Source organism: Condylura cristata, unplaced genomic scaffold, assembly GCF_000260355.1.
Source record: "Condylura cristata isolate star-nosed mole 26May11 unplaced genomic scaffold, ConCri1.0 scaffold00011, whole genome shotgun sequence".
Classification (NCBI taxonomy): Eukaryota; Metazoa; Chordata; class Mammalia; order Eulipotyphla; family Talpidae; genus Condylura; species Condylura cristata.
Genome location: NW_004567112.1, coordinates 18,579,902 through 18,602,474, shown reverse-complemented (window position 1 = coordinate 18,602,474; position 22,573 = coordinate 18,579,902). Strand labels below are relative to the sequence as shown.

The 22,573-nt window shown below is 46.7% G+C and overlaps 1 protein-coding gene across 1 annotated transcript in view; it reads right to left on the bottom strand.

Annotated features, from left to right (window-relative positions):
• Nucleotides 1-21,121, bottom strand: part of CPN1 (carboxypeptidase N, polypeptide 1) — a 33,825-nt gene extending 12,704 nt beyond the window's left edge. Inside the window, exons 1-9 of the mRNA XM_004681015.1 lie at nucleotides 20,899-21,121; nucleotides 16,603-16,799; nucleotides 13,772-13,927; nucleotides 11,495-11,677; nucleotides 10,431-10,542; nucleotides 9,140-9,279; nucleotides 6,963-7,062; nucleotides 4,447-4,565; nucleotides 1,385-1,518 (exon numbers count right to left, since the gene is read on the bottom strand). Coding sequence (XP_004681072.1) covers nucleotides 1,385-1,518; nucleotides 4,447-4,565; nucleotides 6,963-7,062; nucleotides 9,140-9,279; nucleotides 10,431-10,542; nucleotides 11,495-11,677; nucleotides 13,772-13,927; nucleotides 16,603-16,799; nucleotides 20,899-21,121 — 1,364 coding nt within the window. The remainder of the gene's footprint in view (nucleotides 1-1,384; nucleotides 1,519-4,446; nucleotides 4,566-6,962; nucleotides 7,063-9,139; nucleotides 9,280-10,430; nucleotides 10,543-11,494; nucleotides 11,678-13,771; nucleotides 13,928-16,602; nucleotides 16,800-20,898) is intronic.
• Between the last annotated feature and the right edge of the window lie 1,452 nt (nucleotides 21,122-22,573).

Here is a 22,573-nt window from a genome sequence, read left to right as displayed (position 1 = left end):
TGCCTGTCTGCTTCCTGCTCGGTCTCTGGTGAAGCCTCTCACCCACCACACCTCTGACCTGTACCCCAGTTCTGTAAACATTAATAAATAAACCTTTAAATGGGGAAAAGATATACATCCTCTGTTTTTCTTTTGACCACAGACAAATGGCTCAAATGGCAGAAAGTAAATCACGTGTCCTCCTAATCTTGAATGGCCTCCTCCAGCTGGCAGGTGGCACAGAGCCTCGCTGGGCTTCTGCTGGTTTAGGGCCACTCGTTGAGGAGCTAAATTGCCTGATGTTAGACTGTGTTAATTGGGGAGCAAGGGGAAAGCCTGGCCTGTGTAACTGAGGCTGAGACTGAAGCGGGGTGCATGGTAGAGAACCCTTACCGAGCCTCAGGGACAGGGGACTTGGAAACCCTCACATGCCTACTGGGGGGTGCAGACTTGTGTAGTGTCCACATCCCTACTGGGGGTGTGGACTTGGCTTCCCACTCATGCTGGGAGAGTCATTCAGGTGCTGTAAGAATCACAGGTTGGGGGGTGGGGGGCTGGACGGACCATTCCATAGAGCATCTGTGTGATATTCACAAAACCAGAAAATGTGTTGAAAGACACATGCTGTTTAAAATACCCGAGTAAGGCAACAGCCCCCTGCCCGCCTGTGACCACGCAGGTGCTTCTTCTCACCAACCTTCTCTCTTTGCAAAGCAGCAGAGGCAGCGGCTCCCTGGGCACCCACCTGTGGCCCGCCTGCCTGTGGCCCGAGGGCGGCTCTAGCCAACCTGAACCTTTCAAGGGCAGCTCTTTCTGCCTGCGTGTGTCTGTGCAAACATTTTTTGCTCTTCCATTTTTATAATAAACCTGCCCTTTTAGATATAAAAAAATGAAATAAAATAAAAACCCAAGTATGAAAACAGCAGTCGGGACCAGGTGTTTGTGTATGAAATCCTTTTTTTATTGGCTGGTGTCTACCTGGTTCTCTGGGGTTTCAGAAGAATGGGTCACCTGGTTCTGCTATGAGAACTGCATTAATAATGGATCACCTCAGCATTTCACCCATCCATTTAGAAAGCTTTACTGAGAACCGGCTACATTACAGGCCAACCAGCCAGAACCAGTCTTGGACGCGGTGTGATGGCACAGAGCCTTCTGGCCCTAAGCCAGACCCCAGAATGGGAAAATCTTACTGAGCACGTGGAGTTACAGTGGCACAGTCCTTGCCCCTGGAAGACAGAGGGGGGAGGGAGGGCATTCTGAATGGTTTGGAATTTATTTATATTTTAAAATGTCCCAGATAACAAAATAGAAAGGAAGCTTCCTCTGGCTGGAGAGCAGGAATAAAGGCTTTTGGAAGGGGAGCCCTGGGCACTGTGGGTTCCAGGCAGGGACTCTGGCCTACTTCGCACCCTTGTCTCTCTTCCTAGCTGCCTGTGACTGCGCCTTCTTTGGTAGAACTCTGTCCCCATATACCATGTCAGGAGCTCTCTGAGTTGGACTTGCTTGAGAGATGCTTCTCTTGAGCTGGAAGTTGACCTGGAGGAAAGAAAAACAAAATGAAAGACACGTGAGGGATAGAGGAGTGAGTTTTCTACTTCCTGGAATTAAAACTGGGGAAATGCAGTTTGGACCCTGTTCCTCCACAGTTCTGGCTTCTGAGGGCCAGAGACTAAGAAGAATTATGACAGCAATGTCCCAATAGAGCAACACTGGTGCTATCGGCTTGTCTAACAGCCCCCCAAAGTGGGTCATAATCACTGGCGAAACGTCTGGGAAATCTGGATGCACTTAACATCCATTTATTTCATATGTATCAGGGAAAATGATATGCCCACCACCAACCATGATTTGACAGGGATTGTTGCTTGGGACAAGAGAACAGATGTGCCATAACCATCCCTCTGCGCCGGTCGTGAGTCACCGAGTCAAGCTCAGGCACGCCAGCCCACACCTCACTTCTTCACTGCTGGGAACTGCAGCTATATAGATGAGGTGTCTGCCCCGTGCCAGTCCTTAAATTTTAATGTCCTTATGCATTAAAGCATTGTGTCCAGAATCTGTGGCAACTTCCTCTGGCCATGGCGTGCAGATGTAAAGGTGTTTTGGGATGGATAAGTATGGGGTGAGCCGGCTGGGCGGTACAGTAGGGCCATCCCAGGATGTGAAGAGAGAAAGGGCCGCACAGCCATCTGACTCTCCCCAGCGACACCTCCAGCCTGCTGGCCTTCGGATAGTTGAGCTGCTGAAGACAGTTGAGAGCTGAAACCCCTGCAGCTGAGAGATCTTCCTGTGGGGTTACTAAGTGCTGCTTCCACAGAAACCCAGTCAGCTTTTCTGCTGACTCCCAAAGTGGGGAAATCAGAGCCCAGTGCACTGTGTCAGTGACTCAGTCCAATAAGGTACTAAATTGCCTGGGAAGAGAGCACTGGACTCTGGAGGTATTCAAAAAGGTCCCTACTGCAGCCTGCAAGGCCCTAGCACATGAACTTTCCTGTTCTCTTGCCAGGCCAGGTGGATTTGTGCTTTAGATGAGAAGGGAGAGTTTACTGTGGCCAATATGTGCTGCTTAGGTGTTTCTGTCTCTATTCCTGTTTCGGGAACTGCACCCAAAAGTCAGGTCCCCTGCCCACCCCCAGTTACATTTGACATAATGATGCGTTATGTTCATTTATTTGAAGGTGACATGCCACAGGGGGTGAATCTTGTGAAACAGGGTACGTGACTCAAGACGAAGGCGGTTTGCCCTGAGCACGGAACAGACCTGCCTGGCTGGCGCGTGCCGCTGCCTGGCAGGTCCTGGTCTGGGGGAACGTGAGGACCAGGAGCCTCACAGGAAACAGGGAAGGAGGGTGTGTTGCTGGAAGTTGGCACCACTAACAGGCTGCCGGAGAAATGTCCCTTTGCTTCCCTCATAGCAAGTGAGCGTTATTTCTGTCATGCAGGGGAGGGGCCTGTAGGCACAGAGCTGCCTAGAACTTCGGAGGACTTGCTAAAGGACAGAAGGAACTGTTCACCCTGCCCCTTGTGTTGGAAAAGGGGGAAAGGGGAGACCCAAACACAGGCTGAGAGCTGAAGGCAAGGCCTGAGCACAGTGGGGGGGGGAGCCCATAGGGGGCACAGCCCCCCACCTACTCACCCCCTCCTGCTGGGTAAGTTTCTCACTTTCTTCAAGTTGCTACTTCCTCAGCCCCAAATGGGGATCATTATCTCTACTTTCCGGGGTTCTTGTGAAAGTTAAATGAGATCCTCTGGAAGCTCGCACAGAGTTAAGGGGCAGTGGTGGCCATGACCGAGTCTGAGACAAGCTGCCTGGCCTCTGCCCCCACCAGCAAGGGGAGGGAAGGCGTGCGCTCCTGGCATGTGTGTCACGAAGGCACAGGGCGCCTGGGGGGGGGGGCGCTGTTGTGTGGGGAATCAGGCTCAGGGGCTCCAGAGTGGGACATCCAGGGCACCGTCCCTCAGCCCAGAAACCTGAGCATCTGTGTCCATGACAGCTGGGCCCCTTTAGCGCTGGATCCGGATCCAACATGGCCAAAGCTAGAAAGTGGACAGGCTATAGATGAAAAAAAGTTTTTCTTTCCCCCCTCTCCATCATACTTATAAAAGAAAGCCGTGGTGGCCCTCCCTGGTGGCGCAGCAGGTTAAAGCACTGCACTAAGAAGCTAAAGCCACTTCTGCATGAGTTCGATCCCCGCCTGCCCCGGAGGTGACCACATGGCGTTGCAGACCTCTCCTGACCCGCCCGCTGCTCCCCTCAGCAGTGTACTTCGTCGATCTGTCTGTTCTGCTCCCCGCTCTGTCTCTGGTGAGGCTTCTTACCGCCCCTAAGCCTCTGGCCTGTACCCCAGTTCTGTATGCACAAGTAAATCTTTTTTAAAAAAGAAAAGAAAAAAAGAAAGCCGTGGACTGTTGAGGAGGACTGGAGAGCTGCTGGCTGTCTGCTGAGGTGGCAAACACAGCCACCAGAAGGGGACAGTGCCACCTGGCGGCGGCCGGCTGATGGCACAGAAGCAGGAAGCCGCCAGGCCAGGTGCTGAGACTCACAAAGTAGCTTACGAAGTAGCTAGGGAGCTCGCTGCAGGAGTTGGCACGGTCCTGGGCGCTTTGTGAGCACTTTCTCACTCCAGCCTCTTAGGAAGGCGCTACTGGCATCACCAATTTACAGAGGAAGAAACTGAGGGGGGCAGCCACTAAGGATTTGTCCACGGTCTGTGGACAAACGAATCAGATTGAGAATCAGACAGAGCTTTTCATCATCGTGCTATGTTAAGTGGAAGAAAACAGAAGAGCCAAAAGGAAGCAGAAGGGAGATTAGGAGTCAGGTGCAAAAATGAGCTGATGCGAGCAATGCTTTTGCTTTTGGGAGGTCTCGGGCTCAGGTCAGAACTAGGAAATCCGCGGTCTGTGACTCCAACTGTGACTCGAACTGGTCTTTACAGCTCTGCAAAGGCCAGCCTAACTCACCTGTGTGGGCTCCGCAGGCCCCACGATCACACTGACAGTCTCTGGGTCATACCCGGGCGCCCTGGCAGTGACGCGGTAAGTGCCCGGAAGCAGCAGCCGGAAGTAGTCGCCGTGGCCTCCTAAGAGTTAACACAGACAAAGCTCAGTCTGCTGCTGAAATCTCCCATGTGGGGCCTTGACATGAAAAGCAACCTGATTGTTCAGCTGACCACAAGCTTGATTTCCCTTAGCAGTGAGATGAAGCTGGTCAGGATCTAAAACCAGTCATTTCTGCACTTTGCATCAAGAGTAATGTAATTTTAGAGCCTGTATTTTAAAACAAACACATGACCAGTAATGGGTCACTTAGAGAAAGATTGAGTGTTTCACCTGAAAAAGTCACTGAAGAAATGGTCTCTACTTAGGGAAAGACGAATGAAATGCAAATTATGGGCCGAAGTAGCAGGGGAAAGATTTCTCTAGACGAAAGTCAAAACTGTTGACAAACAGCTACTGGAAAGAGAACTGGACTGCTTGATGAAATTATGAACACTTCAGCAAAGACTGAGTGAGTGACTCTGGCAAAGCTGTATCATTGCGCAGTGTAAAACCTGCACTGATGTACGTGGTGGCTCCGGGCCGACAAGCAGCCGTCCACAGTGTGGATGTGTGTAGATCTTACAGTGAGTAGGAGGGCTTGGTTAAATGAGTACTGAAGGTCTAATTTTGACAATCTTATCTCTTCTTTTTCTTCCATCTTCAAAAGTGTGTTAAAGGGAAGCTAAAAGTCAACAGAAAGTCAATTTCTCTATGTCAGGGATAGAGCATTTGACTAACGACTTCATATGTCGTTAGAATCAATTGTGACTATGCCTTTAAATTTTCTTTTAAGTATACAGCAATAATAGAAATAATAAATGAGATTCAAAATAGGATAGATAATAAATAAGGAGTAAAATTGATGGTGGAGGCAGATCTTGTTGGGGCCAACTTGGAACTTTCCAGGAGACAGGATATTTCATGGCACAGCAGTATTGCAAACTGACCCAGACCAGGGACAGTTCTCTGTCTCCTAGTAAATGTATGCAATTTACCTTAAAGACAGTGTGTTATTATGTACCTGTTAGATATCTTAGCTTATACCCCAGGGGCTGCCATTTTTTTAATTGGGAGCTCACATCCAGGACTGGTCAGCTCACCAGATGCCCTGCAATGAGGGCATCAACTACATCTCTCCCTCATCAGCATTGATGTTTTGCTTGATAGCAGAATGAAAAATTAGCAGAGTTCTTTCACTGATGAAATGAGTAATTTGCTAGTTTAGCATAATGAGTATTGGAAATTAGTTAGCAGGAAAAGTAGTGGTGTTCAATGTATATTAATTGGTTAGAATGTTTCAGATATCCCTCTCTCAGAGCTGACCTAGATCTGGACCCTAAAAATTCTGGGTCAGCCACTGGGTTGCAGGATTCCTGATGTGTGACGTCTGTGAGTTACAGAAGTTTGCCTTGAATTAAGCTTTCGTGGAAGATAGGTTGGAATCACCTTAGAGGTGAGATTTCATTTGTTTAAACAGATTGTAAAATGCGTGTGTGCTAAAAAAGTGTTTGTGTAGTAAAATGTTTCTGAGCCTTGCAGGTATTGGAGTTGTAAGAGCAGGCAAATCTCACCCTCCTAGACTCTTGGTATATAATATTAGAAATAAGACAAACAGGGCCTTCCCTTGTGGTGCAACGGGTAAGGATGCAGCACTGCAAGCTGGCTGTAGCTGCTTCAGTGCAAGTTCGATCCCCAGCCCTGGAGGTGACCCCATGGCACAACAGACCTTTCCTGTCTTGCCCACTGCTCCCATCAGCAGTGTACTTCCTCAAACTGCCTGTTCTTCTCCCCACTCTGTCTATGCTGAGTCTTCTTGCCGCCCCTGCATCTCTGGCCTGTACCCCAGTTCTATATGCATAAATAAATACATCTTTAAAGAAAAAAGAAGAACTAAGACAACCAGCAACTAGAACAAAAAATTGTCCATGATTGAATTGGTCTGGGTCAGTTTGCAATACTGCTGTGCCATGAAGTATTCAGTCTCCTAGAAGGTTCCAAATTGGCCCCAATAAGACCTGCCTCCACCATCATGCCCTGCAGTAAGGCCCTAGAATGAATCTTGCTACTTTTCTTTGGAGGAGGTGTAGTAAAATGCCTGAGCAAGGAACAAGGCTAAATGACAAATTTTTTGTCTTTTTCCTTTTTCTAACCCATTTTATTGCAGTATGTGAGCCACTGATAAGCTCAACCCAGAAACGACCCTGAAGAAATTACATGAGGCAGTGACTCCTACATGCTGAGAGAGACATTACTTTTATGTCTTCCTGGTTCTTATCTCTTAAATCATTCATCCCCATTTCTATTGGCCCACCTCCCTCCAATCCCACATCCCAGAGTCCTCACCAACTGGGCTAGTCTTGCAAACTGGCCTCCTGGTTATGCTGAACAACACCAGGAGGTGAAAGCTTCCTCTGACCCCCCAAGGAGTGGTTGCCTACCTGAAGTGACATCGTGGTTAATCCCATCGACAGAAATGACGGCGCCTGGGAGGTTATTATAATTCTCATCTAGCACCATTCCCTTGATGCCCTGGTGCACCTATGGAAAGAAAGGTGATCGCTCACAGCTAGGACCCTAAAACTTACAGCTAGGACCCTAAAGCATCTGCACAGAGTTTAAGAGTCTTCAAAGTCTTTCTCATGTGCTTTTGCTTTGATCTTCATAAACGTTACCTTATAGATCCTTAACTGGTCTTTCTGAACCTCTCTATCCCCAATAATCTCCTCTCAATAGAGCAAAGTGGTCCTATTATAATAGTTAACTCAATCATGTCATTTGTCTGTCCCAAATCCAGGTCATAGCAAAACTAAAGTTTGGGGATGGTCTAGAGAGCCCCAGCCTCAGCCGGCTCTCTGGTCTCATCTACTGACCTCATCTTATTCTTACGATTGTTCCACTCGCACTTGTGTTCTGGCCTTTTTTTTTTTTTTTTTAAATGAAGAAAAGGTTTCAATAGTGAAAATATAAAATGAACATAAAAGTTTCTATCTTGGGGCCTCCCTGGTGGTGCAAGACTTAAAGCACAGCACTATGAAGCTCCCAGCAGCCACTGCAGCACGTGTTGGCCAGGGAGCTGACCCACCTGGCACCGCAGGCCTCTCCTGTCTCCCCCGCTGCTCCCCTTAGCAGTGTGCATTGTCCATCTGCCTGCTCCCCACTCTGTCTCTGGTGAATCCTCTCACCCTCACTCCACCCCAGTACCTCTAGCCTGTACCCCAGTTCTTGTATGCATAAATAAATCTTTCAAAAAGTTTCCATCTTAACCAGTCATAAATGTTTGGCACAACTGTGTTAAGGTTATTCGCACTGTTGCATGGCCAACCTCCAGCACTTTTCCATCCTGCAGAACTGGAACACTGCACCATTAAGCCATTCCTCATTTGTCCTGCCCCAGTTCCTGGCAATTGTCATTCTGTTTGCTATTCTACCATATGACTAACCACCCCGGTACCACAGACAAGGGAAACCACAGTGTTTGTCTTTCTGTGAAGCTCAATTTACTTATCATAACCCCTCAGGGTACACACGTGCTGTAGTCTGTGCCAGAATTGCCCTCTTTCAAAGAGCTGAGTACTACCCCAAGGTGGGGATAGACCCCACAGGTTTACCCATTCATGCACCAGGGGACCTTTGGCTCTTGTGAATGCTGCTGCCATGAACATAATGTCTGAATATCTTTTTGAGATCCTACTTTCAGCTCTTTGGGGTGTATGTCCAGTGGTGTTACTGCAGAATTCTAGGGAAGTCTTAATTTTCTGAGGATTTCCTATACTGCGTTTTTCAGAGTGGGCACTACACATTCCACTAACAATGCACAAAAGCTCTAACTGTCCCATATCCTTGCTAATACTTGATATTTTCTGTCATTATTAAAAAAAAATTTTTTTTTTAAAGCAGCCATCTAGAAAGTAGGAGGTGGTATCTCCTCGCGATTTTGACTTGCATCTGCTGGGTGACTGCTGGCACTGAGGGCCTCTCCAGCCGTGGGTGGCTGGGACTTGCTGTTCCTCATGGGGAGGGTTCCCCGTTTCCAAATCTGCATAGTTCTCTCCCCACTTCCTGTATGTTGTTTAAATGTCATCTCTGCAAGGCCTTCTCCATAGCATTTTGCATTTAACATGCTGTACAATTTATTTTGCTATTTTGGTACTGTCTACCTTTAGACAATGTAGACAATAGTCTCTGGAATGTAAAGTCCCCGTGGGCAGGGATACTCGTTCATTTACAGCAGTTTCTGACAGGCAGTCTAGCTCAATCGTGTTGGATGACTAAATTTCACTGGCAGAAGGATCCAGATCTATTCTAGGGGCCAGCCTCGCCTGAGGATGATTTGAACAGCGTGTACGAGAGTGCCTGCTGGCTACACCGTCTAGCCTAGGTGGGCGGTAGCTACACCATCTGGGTTTGTGTAGTCACACTCGATGGCATTTGCACAACAGCAAAATTGCCCAAAGATGCATTTCTCAGAACACTGCCCCAGTAGTAAGCGAAACAGGACTGTACTGAGTCAGCTTTGATTCTACGAGACTCCCACCAGAACCACACACCAAAGCTAACCCACCATCAGAAAATCACTTCTCCTCTGTAACCTGCAAGTTAAGGAACAGGATTTCACCTGTTCCAGGAACTGGATCAGGGCTTCCCGATTACCCAGCCACTCGCGCTGTAGTTCTTCTTGGCGGGGAAATTTGTCGCAGCTCAGCTCCAGTGTGATCTCAAAGCAGTTGGTGTGGAGATAATTAAAGTCTTGCATTCCTGGGGAAAGAAGGCGGCGAGAGTCTTTTATCAGCCAACTTCCACCCCAGGCCCCACCTCAACTCTGTTTAACCACCATTTCTCCAGACCTCCCTATCACCTTCTGCCCTACTTTTGAGCCCCATTTATAGTCTGTTCCATAAAAGCCTTCCCCCACCCACCACTTCACATGCCTTTCTTTCTAGTTTTCTCTTTTGATACATGTTTGTGCTATTATCTCCATCCTCCACCTTTTTTTTCATTTTGTGAATTGAATTCTTGTTCCTCTTAGCATTTCCAAAATCGGCTTCTGAATAGCACCTTAATATTAGACTGTTCACAGGTGCTAATTTCAGGGTCACAGAGCCCACACACTTAGCCACTGACTATATCACAGCCACACATCACTTAGTGAGCAATGAGGTATTAGGGTGACCGGATATAATTACACAAACCTCAGTGGTACAGCCCACCACACACCTGGGCTGGCTGGCTGGCCCCGTGAGGCACTCACTGCCAGCCATGTGGTCTGTCACTGACCAAAATTCACTAAGCTAGGTCTGAATGCATTGCTCTCCTGTGCCCTAACCTCTTGTGTAAAACATACACATACACCTGTTTTATTTTTTAGTTGGGATTTTTTTGAGGGTTTATTTTTTCCTTTTTTAAAATAATATATCAGTTTTAAAGAACCAAAAGTGTCCTTTCCTTCATTTAAAAGAATCACAAAATGATATTAAATACCAAGCTAACACCTTTATGTTCAGATTGCTACTTGAATGCATACTGCACAACAGCGTGCTGCTTCTCTGAGAAAAATGGTCATTCAGGGAAGGCAGAGAGGTTAAAGTCTCAGTGCTATCAGGCTATGAGCAGTCACTGCAGAGCAAGTTGGATCCCCGGCCAGGGAGCTGACCCACATGGTGCACAGATGTCTCCTGACTTGCCCCTTGGTCCTCTCAGCAGTGTATTTCAGGGGATCAGCCAGTTCTGTCCCCGTTCTGTCTTTGAGGAATCCTCTCACCCCCGCAACTTTGAACTACACCCAGTTCTTGTATGCATAAATAAGTAAAAGCACATCTTTAAACAAAAAGAAAAGAAAAATGCTCATTCGGAAGAGACACGAGTCCTGCTTCAGCTTGCAGCACTGGCTACAGTGGGACACAGCTTACCCCTGCTGAGAGAATACCAGGAAGCCCCATTGGTGATGCCGTCTGGGAAGTAATCTCCACAGTTCCAGCCCTGGTACATCCATCCGTGTGCATAGGAGTAAACTTTGGCCAGCTAAAGGAAAACACGCGGAGCAAGATGATGAGTGTTCACAACTTATATAGCAAAGCTCACACTCCGAAGTACAGTGAAGCCAGAAAACCCCCTAAGGAGAAACAGCGAAGGAAAGGGATACCAGGAGGGATAGATGGTGATGGCGGCGGGGGTGGGGGGGGAATGGGGGTAGAGCGGACTGGAGTTAGGGAACCTGTATGCTGATTTTTCTCCCATGTGGGGGATATATTTCTTCAAGTGCAAAGTGGGCGTGGCACTACGTGAGGAATTAGCTCCCTTTAGGCGTGCCATTTTCTAGCTGGGTTTTGTAAAAGAAATCAAGGAGTAGGTAAGGTAAGTCTTTGCTGGGAAGAGGGCTGTATTGAAGGGAGAGAAATGGACACAGACTCTCCATAGCTCTTTCTCTTTACTGTTTTATAACAATGTACAAAATGATATTACTACGGAAGAAAAGACAATAATCTACTTGCTTTGCAAAGCAATGACTGATCTCATTCTCTGTGCAATTAACTGATGAATTATTAAGAAATGCCAGAAAATATAATTTTCCGTTAACTTTATTGTTGCTGTTTTGAATTATTATGTAAACCTTTTCTCTGTGTGGCCTATCTGTCCATAAAGTAGCTGTAGTACCAGAAAGTCTCCAAAATTCACAGTGACTGCACTAACTTACTCGTAGCACTATTACTCTCTGGCACGCTTCTTGCTTATCATTAGCATAAGTATGTTTTGCACTGTAGTAACTCTACTGTAATGTTTTTCTACTGATTTACTTTTTCATGAATTTGTGGCTTAAAACTCAAAACAAAACAAGCTTGCACCTTCCTAGTAAACAAGCCCTGTTCTCGGTTATTTTTTGTAGACACATTCTACTGGGTCCTGTGTTACTGGCTGGACTTGTGTTCTTTCTCTGACCCCCACATTCCTCTGGCTGGACGCCCATCCTGCCCACCTTCTGGAAAAGCTTGTCATCGGGCGTGGGGGTGTTGGCGGTTCGGCGGTAACCCCGGACCCGGTGCTCCAGGGACTTGTCATAGGGGTAATTGGCCACCACCGCTCCTCCGTGGAGGTTGGCCGATAGGACGAAGTTGAAGGAGCGGATCCACTGGATCACGGCCTGGGTCTCGGGCTCCACCTGTGGAGAGAGCACAGCATGACGCTAGCCCAGGATGTGCCAAGTGGCCTTTTGAGTAAGCCTTTCAGGAAGCGCCTGAGGAGAGGGCGCGTCTGAGGGAAACAGTCCTACCAGAGGCGAGAAAACTCGACAGGGGAAGTTTGACTTTTGGTCTGTTGGTTCCAAAAATTAAATGGATAGACCTTTTTTCAAAATGAAATGTCACGCAGAATCCCAATATACAAAATAGCTAAAAACATTTGTGTGTGACATGACAAAGGTGGTACCTGCCGAGATACCTCCAGAAGGAGTGACAGGAAGAGTGACCTCGGGCCATGATGATGAGCTGGGGCGGGTTCCTCGACTGTAACCCAAGCACCACTCTGGGGAGATGCCCGTAGAGGAAACTTGGCCTCTCTGGGAACAAGGAGGGGGTGCTCTAGTTCACCCACTGTCTCGTGCCTTCTGAAGTGTTTTGGGAGAAATTCGGGGTTCTGGGACACATGGGAAACACTGGCTTGTAGTAATAGTTTCCAACTCCTTCTCCCCGCCCTCTCCACCCAGTGCATCTTAGTGGCAGTGGAACATCTCCTGTGGCACACACAAGCCTCATGGGCTGGGCAGAGTGTACACGGATCAGACAGAGTTGGCTAAGTGGTGAAAGCGCAACTCTTGCTGCATGCTGTACTGCTGGGGGTGACAGCACCCACGGCAGCCACGGCCTTGCATGGCAAGTAAATGATTTACAGTCCTCAGAGGTTTCCCTCCTCTCGGGGTGGATATGCTTCGAGATTATGTGTTAATTAACTGGGCCCAGGGTCAGCTGGAAAGGTCCCTGGCTTTCCCTCCCCAAGGGAGGCTGCATGAATGAGTCTCACCTACTGAGGGTAGATCTAGCCCCACGGGTACCATCACTTGAGGCAGTTTTCTCTCCGTGTCCTAAGACTCGGTCCAGGAGAACAGGGCCAGTTTCCTGCCACCCCTCGCTCTCTCCAGACTGCTCCACTGGGAGCGATGTTTCATTGACTTTTTTTCTTCTAAGATTCAGACGGAGATGCCTAGGGGAGTCTAATTCCTACTGGCTCAATTTCCTTATTTGGAAAGTTTAATAACTTTCTGGCTAGCTATGCTAACTAGCACAGTCTTTTTTTTTTTTTTTTTTTTTTTAGATTTGCTATTTACTTGAGCCGAGAACATGGTTGCTGCCTGGAATCTACACTTACCAGCAAGACCTTGGCTTCATTTCCAAGGGGAAAAAGTGCTCCATCTAAAAACCTCCCAGTATAAAGCTTCACACCTACTTCATTTTTCTGCCTCCAGTCTCTACACTAGATATTCTTCTCTGCGTCGGACAGAGAAGTAGGTGGTAGAAATGCCCCGAGGATGTTATACTGCTAGTGAGTGTAGTATTACTCCCACAGCAGGTAAAACCATTTAGATTAGCGAGGCCTTGGGGAGCGAGCTGGGAGCACAAAAGGGGGACCCTCTAGAAAAGTGGGAGACAACCAGTGTATGGTCAAGGAGTCAGGGGCATACAGAAAGGAAAGAGGACGAACTAAACCCATGAGTCTCTCTGAACCTCTTTCTGCACCTACTTGTTGGTGAGCACACACTTCATCAGTGGAAGAGGTTTTGCTATAGAATGCCAGAGCTCTATGGCACACAGTGCAGGGCAGTGGAAAGAACGCTCGGTCAAAAGCATTTGGCTTTAATCCTGATTCTATCAACTATCAGCTGTGAGAATTTAAATCATTTTTCAGTTTATAAGTGCAATGTCTCTAAAGGGCGGCTAGCATTGCATGAGGCTGCACCACACAGTGTTTTGATCAATAACAATGTGGCAAAGAAAAAATTCTGTAAAACTGCCAAGTTCTTGCGACTCTGACATCACTTTGACCTTCCCCACCATCACCACTAACATCAAACATTTCGTGAATCTGTGCTCTGTGAAGGGCTCTAGCTAGGTGATACACCGGTTAAGATGTAGTTATTATTGATCTGGACAAATGAATACAGAATTGCATTGATGCCTAATTCCTGCTTGCTTGGTGGATGTGGACAGTGCTAGGAGAAATTCCAGATGCGGATTCCAGGGTGTGTGAGTTTTTCTCATACCTGACTCTTCCAGTTGTCTGGCAGCGGCAAGTGATGATTGGGGCCTCCATACTTATCATTGTAGTAGATGTAGGTATTGAGGTCGGGGAAGTTTCGGTTCAAGTCTACTCCATTTGCATTGTTCCTGCCGACTAGATAGCCAGAAATATCTGGGCCCTCAGGGGAAAGTGAAAAGAGGAAAAATGAAGGTTTCAGATCTGTAGTTAAAGAGCACTCTCTCGCTCCTTTCAGGTGTTAGCTTTCTCTCTCTTATCCAAAGTCCCAGTGATACAGTTCAAGTTTCCCTTGGACTGTGGGCTGGAGGTTGGGATCCTGGGAGAAGCTGGAAGTATGAGTAGGGTACTTTAAGATAATGCAAGTCCCCTATTTAAAGTTTTTTTGAGATACGACAGCATAAAATTTTCCAGTTTTAGTTCATTTTAGTCTGATCACAGAGTTGTACCACCATCTCCACAATCTGCTTAAGATATTTCTATCACCCTAAAAAAGAAACCTCAGGCCCATTTACATTCAAGCCTCATTTTTACTTCAGCCTAAATGATCATTTTTGTCACTACAGAGCTACCCTTTTTTTTTTTTTTGACATTTCATACACATGGGATCATAACATTACATATTTGGCACAATGTTCCTGAGATCCCTCCCTTGTGGCTAATCACACTGCACCCACCCAAATAATTCATGGTATTTTATGAGCAGTTGATTAGCAACCCAATTGGCAAATAATCCCATTTGTATCCTATTTCCCCTTTGCCATATAAAGTCAGCTCTTCACAGGTTCTAGAAATTAGGTATTAGGATGCAAACATCTTTTATTGGTGTTATTCTGCCTTACCTACAGTAGCTTTAAAGTTTGGTGGCCAGGGAGGTCTTCCCTGCATTACAACCTCGCAGACAGTTTTCCTCTGGTATAGCAGGTAGCTCTAGGAGTTTGAGCCCCTGATGAGTCCTCTCTTGGGTTCAGGCTCAAGATCTGCTCCCTCTGAGCAAGCACACAGCAGGTGAACAGAGGTGACTGGTTCCCCAGAGATGGTTTGTTGGCTGAATCATGCCAGCAGAAAGTTGAGATTTATGGCAAGGGTCAGCTTTATGTTTGATTCAACATACTGGCTACATTCACTGCTCCTGTCCACAGCCTGGCCCTATTCTCAAGGAGGTTTAAAATATGCTTGGGTTGGGGCCCTCCCTGGTGGCGCAGCGGGTTAAAGCACTGCACTGAGAATCTAAAGCCGCTTCTGCATGAGTTCGATTCCCGCCTGCCCTGGAGGTGACCACATGGCGTGGCAGACCTCTCCTGACCCGCTCACTGCTCCCCTCAGCAGTGTACCTCATCCATCTGCCTGCTCTGCTCCCCACTCTGTCTCTGGAGAAGCCTCTCGCCGCCCCTGAGCCTCTGGCCTGTACCCCAGCTCTGTATGCACAAATAAATAAATCTTTAAAAAAAAATATGCTTGGGTTGGGCAGGTCATGGAAGGACAGATATGTCATGGTTTTACTCTTATGGGACATGGTGGTCAGATTCATGAAGGATGGTTGCCAGGGGCTGGGAGGCAGTTGCCCGGACTAGGACTGTCTAAAGGGTGTTACTAATCTCTGTGGATAAAGTTTGAATTGAGCAGAATGGATAAATTTCAGAGATCACCTGTGTTTAAAGGGTAGATCATCATAAGTATTCTTACCACAATACTTTTTTTTTCAAATTAATGTAAAGAAAAATACCGGATGGCTTCACTCATACAAGGAGCATAAAGGACCGGGGGGAAAATAATAATAATGAACAACTATATACCAGAGACATTTTACCGGGGTGGAGTGGGAAATGGGATCAAAAATGGGGAGTGCATGGGACTCTGGTGATGGCACACAGGTGAACTGGTGATGGGAACCCCACAGGGATTAAAACCGAGATGGGAAAAGGCACAAAATGATGTAAAAATAAACTATCATAATAAAAAAAATTAATGTAAAATTAGTGACCTATAGTTTTTAAAATGAAAAAATTTTCCAGACCACCCCAAATATATTTTCAGATTAAAAAATTTAAAAAACCCTTTAATTTAAAGCCATTCTCCCAAATTCAAAGGAAACCATGTTTGAAGATTACTTTTAAGAGAACATATTCACATGTAAGGCAAATACCTTCCTTTTACCCTTGAAAATTCTAATTGAGTAGGTTCTGGGGTGGGGCAAAGTCAGGGGAAATCCGAGAATCCTTATTTCAAAACTCTCCACCCACTCTGATATAGCCTCAAAAGAATTACTTATGTCACCTTAGGCATGCTGGCATTTTCGGTTTATCTTGGGAATAAAGTAAATGCCCATATGCCACTTTTAAACATATCTTCTGCAAATGAAACTCTTAAAGATTTACAAAAAACCGAGGACCACCGCAGTAGAGAGGAAAAATCCTACAGAGATGTAATAAAGCATCCAGAATTAACCCTGCGCCTAATTCTGGGAAAAGCTTGTCCTCCTGAAATTTACCTTCCAAATGCAAATAGAAGAGGATGTGGGCGGGAGCACAGTCCACAGGGTTGGACGCTAACTGCCAGGGAAAGCGGTCTCTTTGGCAATATTCCTTCACGCTGGAGAGTTCACAAAGTGTTGCCACAGCCACAGCCCTGGGGAGCCCCATAATAAAACCAGGACATGGCAGGAAAGGAGTGGAAGGAGCCGAGGTTCAGAGCCAGACCGTAGCCATTGCTCCTGGGCTGGACCTAGAGTTCTTGCTCTGTTACTTTACTGTCCATGTCGCGGACGCAGAGTCCACGCCTTTGACTTAATGACCCATTTCGGCCTCATCCCCTGCAGGCCTTCTCCCGGGGCCGTACCTGCTCGGCCGCCACCTCGTAGCCGTCGGGGTTCATGGACGGCAGGATGTGGATGCGGGTGCTCTCCAGCAGCTGCATGATGCGCGGGTTGTGGTTGCGGAATTCCTCGCACAGAAACTCTGACAACTGCAGCAGCAGCTCACGGCCCAGCACCTCGTTGCCGTGCATGTTCCCCACATACTTGAACTCCGGCTCCACTGCAAGTGGAGAAACACACACGCCCGACGGTAAACGGTGGGGCAAGCTGGGGGTACAACTGGCTCCTCACTTGCAAGAGACAGAACCCCTCCTCTTTTTTACCAGTAACGACTGAAAGAAAATCTTAAGCTTCCTTTGGGTCTTTTCCAAGAATCCCAACGCCCTTTCGAACAATCTGCAAGTGCAAATACTGCAAAAAGTCATGTCAGGGATAATCCTACCGCCTATAGAAGCTCTATTGTGTAGCAGGTATTTATGCTAACTATTGCTAGCCTGGAAGGGAGGCCTGGTTAGCTTCAGGAGGAGGGTTCTAGAGACAAAAGAGGTCAAGTAACTTCTTGGCAGCCACCCAGTTGATGAATATGATGCAAGCCAGAGGCTGGTAACATCTCTGTGACTGGCTGCTGGCTGGCTGGCTGGCTGGCTCTCAGAGACCACCTCTACAGGGTAGAGACCACCTCTACAGGGTAGGAACCGTGTTTCCTCAAACCTGCCCTCACCAAGTACTTAGGTTCTAGTAGAACAGTCCCTCGTCATGGCAATGGGAAGCTACATTTTCTTGGTATTCAGGAAACTAAAATCTCTTCTTCATATCTAAGATAGGGATGTCTTGAGGCACAGCATAGGAAGGAGTCTGAGTATGTCTTCTCTCTGTTAACTGTTCCACCGAAGAACTGAGGTGATGAAAGAGCCTCTAGAACCATTTGAAGAAAACCATCTTGCTCTCTTGTAAAAAGGACAAGAAGACTCCTACCAGAGCCTTTCCCTCACCCACACTCGCCTGCCTCTCAGGCTGTTTCCTTCTCTACCTCCCCATCTCCAAATTCCCAAACTCTCAGCATCCTCCTTGGCTCAGTTCAAATGTTGAGTTCTCCCTGCGGAAGTAAACTCTGTTGAACTTTGAATTCCCACCTTCTGCTGGGTTTTACCTGATTTTTTGTACATCTTATTTCTTTACCGAAACCGTACTTTGTATTTTATGTCCTTTGCAATTTTTAATTTTCTTCAGCCTACCATCCATTGTTAATTATCTTAGAACACCTATAGCAGTCTTCCCCAAAAGATTGTCTGTAAGCCACAGGATCAGATAGTGGGTTTCAATAATGTGTACCGCTAAATCCTTAGTCCTCATCCTTAATCCTTAGATCAGGTCTTTCTTACTTTTATTGGTGTTACAGTGATACTTCTTTTAGGAAAGAATACAGATTGCAAATGGCAGGAATTATTCTTCAACAACCCTGTTTAGCAAAATAAAAAGTGGGAAATCTATTTAGTCCTTTCCAATCCCTTTCATTTATTAAATTTAAAACTAAAAACTTTGCTTTGAAATCCAGAAGTCTGGGAACCACTGCTCTATGGAACCTGCACTTTTGCGGGTGTTCAGTGTTAGTTTCTTTTGTCTCATTTCAATTTATCAAGAATAACATCACTGCTATCCTTTCGGTTCAAATCCCCACAGTCACATGCATGAATTATTCAAATAAATCTCCTACTTGAACTCTGTGCATCTGCACAGTCCATTCTCTTGAGTCAGGGGTTGGCAAACTTTTTATTAAGTCATACATAATAAAGGCTTTTGGTTTTGTGGACTACTAACTCTATCATAGTTATTCAACTTTTCCAGCAAAAACACACAGACAATTCAAAACTAAGTGGGCATGACTGTTTCAGTAAAACTTTATTTACCAAAACGGGCTATGGTTTGCTGAGACTTGTTCTGAGTGATATTTTAAAAGTTAAAGCAGATCCTGTCACTCTTCTGCCCCAAATCCTCCACCGTCTCATTTCACTCAAAGTAGAAGCCAGAACCTTTGCAAAGAGCAAGAGCACACGTGAGCGCCCGTGTGGTCTCACCTGTGTGGCCCTCTCTGCTGGAGGCTCAGGAGCCTCTTTGCTCTGCCTCATGCATGCAGGGGCAGGCCCCTGCTCTTCCCTCTGCTTGCTATGCTTTCTCCCCATCCACAGGCGGCCGCCCACCCTTGAGAGAGAAGCCTTTCTTAAGGAGCACCCACTTCCCCACTCAGTCCACAACCACCTGCATATTGCTTGTCTCTCTTTCCTGGCTTATTTTTATCTGCAATAATATTTTTGCACTTAGTTGAAATTCACTCACACATTCATTGCCAATCTTACCCCACTAGAATGAGGAGCCTGTGGGCAGGCTTTTTGCTTTATTCTCTCGTATATTCACAATCCACAAAAGCGCTTACCTCTAGCAGACAATCAGTTATGTCTGTTGAATGAATGACCATCAAATGTAAGGACTGGCCCGCTAAGTTGGAAGGCGGCAGAGAAAAGAGGGATAGGTGGAGGCTAGAAGACTTCAGGGAAGGCCTTGGGTGTTGGAAAGGGGCATGGAGTGAGCTGCTAACTCTAAGGTCCAGACACACCCACTGCATGCACTTGGCTCCCACGATGCACACCCACCCTGAGCAAATGCAGGGTCTTGCTGTGGAAGTACAGCTTCCGAGCAAGGCCCGGGACCTCACTTCATTACATGGCCTTCCCGACTCCCCTCACTGCCCTGCCATCTCACTGGCCATATAACATTCTGAAGCTGCCATGGGCAGAATTCCCCAGGTGTGTGGTTGTCCATGAAAGTTTTTAAGCAGTGGAGTGAGATGATATCAATATTCAGGAAAATGACTCTGGCATCTGTGTCCTAAATGGAAGTTTCAGAGCCTGGTAGCATTTAGAAGTTAGGAGACTAGTTCGGAATCTTGTGTAACACTTTGGGGAGGTTGTGGTGGTGTTTGGGCTAGGCTGGGCGGTGTGGAAGGGGTAGGAAAAGAAAGATTTGAAGCTGACATTTTGAAGGAGAAACTGACATAACATGAATGTCACACGCATTGTAAGTAAAGCAGTGAGAAATTAGAGGCAACGTAAATGTCCATCGATACAGAAACAGTTGGAAAATTAAACAACCGAAATAGGATGATGTAGATCAACATTTGCAGATTTGGATGTTACATAATACTGTGAATGAGAAGAGCAGTTAATGTGATCCCATTTTTATTTTAAAAATGTGGTCTAACATTTTACAGGGTTGGAGTGGGGAATGGGATCAAAAATGGGAGGGGAGGGAAGTGTATTGGACTGTGGTGATGGAAAGCCCATGAGGATTGCAACTAAGATGGAAAAAGGCACAAAATAAACTATTATATTATTTTTTAAAATGTTGTCTAATGGGAATTTAAATATGCTTAGAAAAGGGTCTAGAAGAATATACCTCAATATGGAGCCTCCCTGATGGTGCAGGGGTTAAAGTCTCACTACTATGAAGCTATCAGCAACCACTACAGCACAAGTTCGATCCCTGGCCAGGGAGGTGACCCACATGGCGCAGCAGACCTCTCCTGTCTTGCCTGCTGCTCCCCTCAGCAGTGTCTTTCAGTAGATCCGTCTGTCATGCTCCCCACCTCTGTCTCAGGTGAATCCTCTCGCCCCCTCCCCCTGCCTCTGGCCTACACCCGGTTCTTGTATGCATAAATAAATAAATCTATAAAAAGAAGAATATACAGTATGTTAACAGTGGTCATCTGGGGCTACTGGGAATAGTGGGATTGCGGTGTTTTTTTTTTTTTAAACTTCATTGAATTTCTAATTTTAATCCAAACATGAATTGATTTTATAATAGAAACAAGTGAATAAAAAATAACCCAATAGATAAAACAAGTACCCTAGACTTCAAGCTCTCTCCAAGATACCATAGGATCACAGTCATTTCCCAAAGACATTTTCCTAAACCCTTCTAAGTTTCTTGGCAGGACTAATGTTTCTGCCTCTGAGTAATAGCAAGAGAGAAAGGATAGAGGAGGGAAGGAAGGAGAATGGGATGGGAGCAAAGGAGATTCACCTTTCGTCATTAGGTCTTGAGCAAACAGAACCTCAGAAGGAGGAAGAAATTGGGGCCTGAATTGTGCTGACAGGTCCCCCGGGGCAGAGCAGGCTGCGTGCTGAGGAAGCTCGAAGCCAGACCGGGGGGAAGCTCGCTCCTTTACAGGGGAGGGTCCGTGGGCCTTCCCAGAAACCACCCCATTACTGGCTTTGCAAGGGAAGCGTCCTACCCCACAAACTACAACAACTGCCCGGGCTTACAGGGCTCGTGGACTCCAGGGTAGTCGCTGAATTCCAGGACGTAAAGGTGTCGCCCTTTCACGCTGCGCCCGATGGTGTAGACCCGCGTGACAGAGGGGCACTCGTTGTGCACCTTGTACAGCGTCCGCACGAGGTCGTCGTAACGGCGGTGGCGGAAGGTCACGGGGGCAGCCAACTTCAAGAGAAGGAGGAGGTGGAGGAAGGTTGAGAGCAGGCCTGGCATCTTGCGGAGTTTTTTCAGAGAGACTCACTGAAACGGCTCCCACCTCTCCCCAACTCCTGGCCTCTCCTTGTGGCCAGTCAAAATCCAGGGGCCACGAACCAGCTCGTCCCAGTTTCCCACCAGTACACACCAGTGTGACGGACGGCAGCGGGGAAGGACGTGCAGACCGTCCCGTCCCTTCCGAAGCTGGAAATCACTCGCGTGGCTGGGAAATCGCCCCTGGTCTCGCCTCCCCCATGGCTCTGCCTCTCCTAGTCCAGGAAAACCATTTGAAAGGGCTTTGCACTTCCACAGATTGGGTCGTTTCACTGATTCCCGCTTACTGATTAACTGACCTGTAAACAGGCTTCAATAAATAGCTGCTTATAACCCTTTGGTTCCCAGAGAATCCTGAGAAACTTGGCCGATGTGCGTTCCCTCTATGACAATAGAAGGAGATTTTTAAAAAACTGAGCTCTTTTGACATTCTTTCTACGGGGGTGGAGTGGGGAATAAGCTCAAACCTGGGGCGGGAAGAGCGCTCAGGACTATGGTGATGGCACCCGGGTGAATTTGCGGTGGGAAATCCACGGGGATTCCAACTGAGATGAAAAATGTACATCCCATATGACACTGTCAGACTTGATTTCTGAAGCACAGATCTGTTTTGTCCCTTCTCTCCTCAATAGGTAACTTTGAAAAAATTTTTAAAAATAAACAAGCATGTGTGACTGACCAGCACGCATAGAGAACTCTTATAACACAGTATCAAACAAGTCAAATAGAAATTGGCCAAAATATTGGAATAGACTTTTCACCAAAGTCGGTATGTGAATAGCTAGTAAGCACACTTAAAGATGGTCAGCCTCATTGGTCATTGGGGAAATCCACCTTAAAACCACAATGAGATGTCATCTCATCGCCCTTAGAATGGCTATAATCAAAAAGACATAATCACATATTGTCAAAAAATAGGGGGAGATTGGAACCCTCATCTGTTAATGAGAATGTGAAGTGATGCAGTCACTTAGGAAAAACATTTTGCAGGTTTGTGATTGTTTTTATGCACACAGAACTGGGGTACAGGCCAGAGGTGCAGAAGCTGTGAGAGTACTCACCAGACACAGAATGGGGAGCAGAACAGGCAGATCGAGGAAGTACACTGCTGCACCAATTCACCCCTGAACCATCCCCATTGTCCCTCGTGCTCTTCCCTCCCCTGTTTTGATCCCACTGCCTCCTTTAGAGAATGTCTCTGATTTATGGTTGCCTGCTAATTTTGGTTTTTTATTTACTATTATTGTTATTTTCCCCCTGATCCCTTATTTGTTTCCCCTATGTTCCTCCTTTAAGTGATACCATTCGATCTTTCTCTTTTTCCTTTTGGCTTATTTCACTGAGCATAATCCCTTCCAGCTCCATCCATGTTGCTGCAAATGGCATGAATTTACCTTTTTGATTGCTGAATAGTAT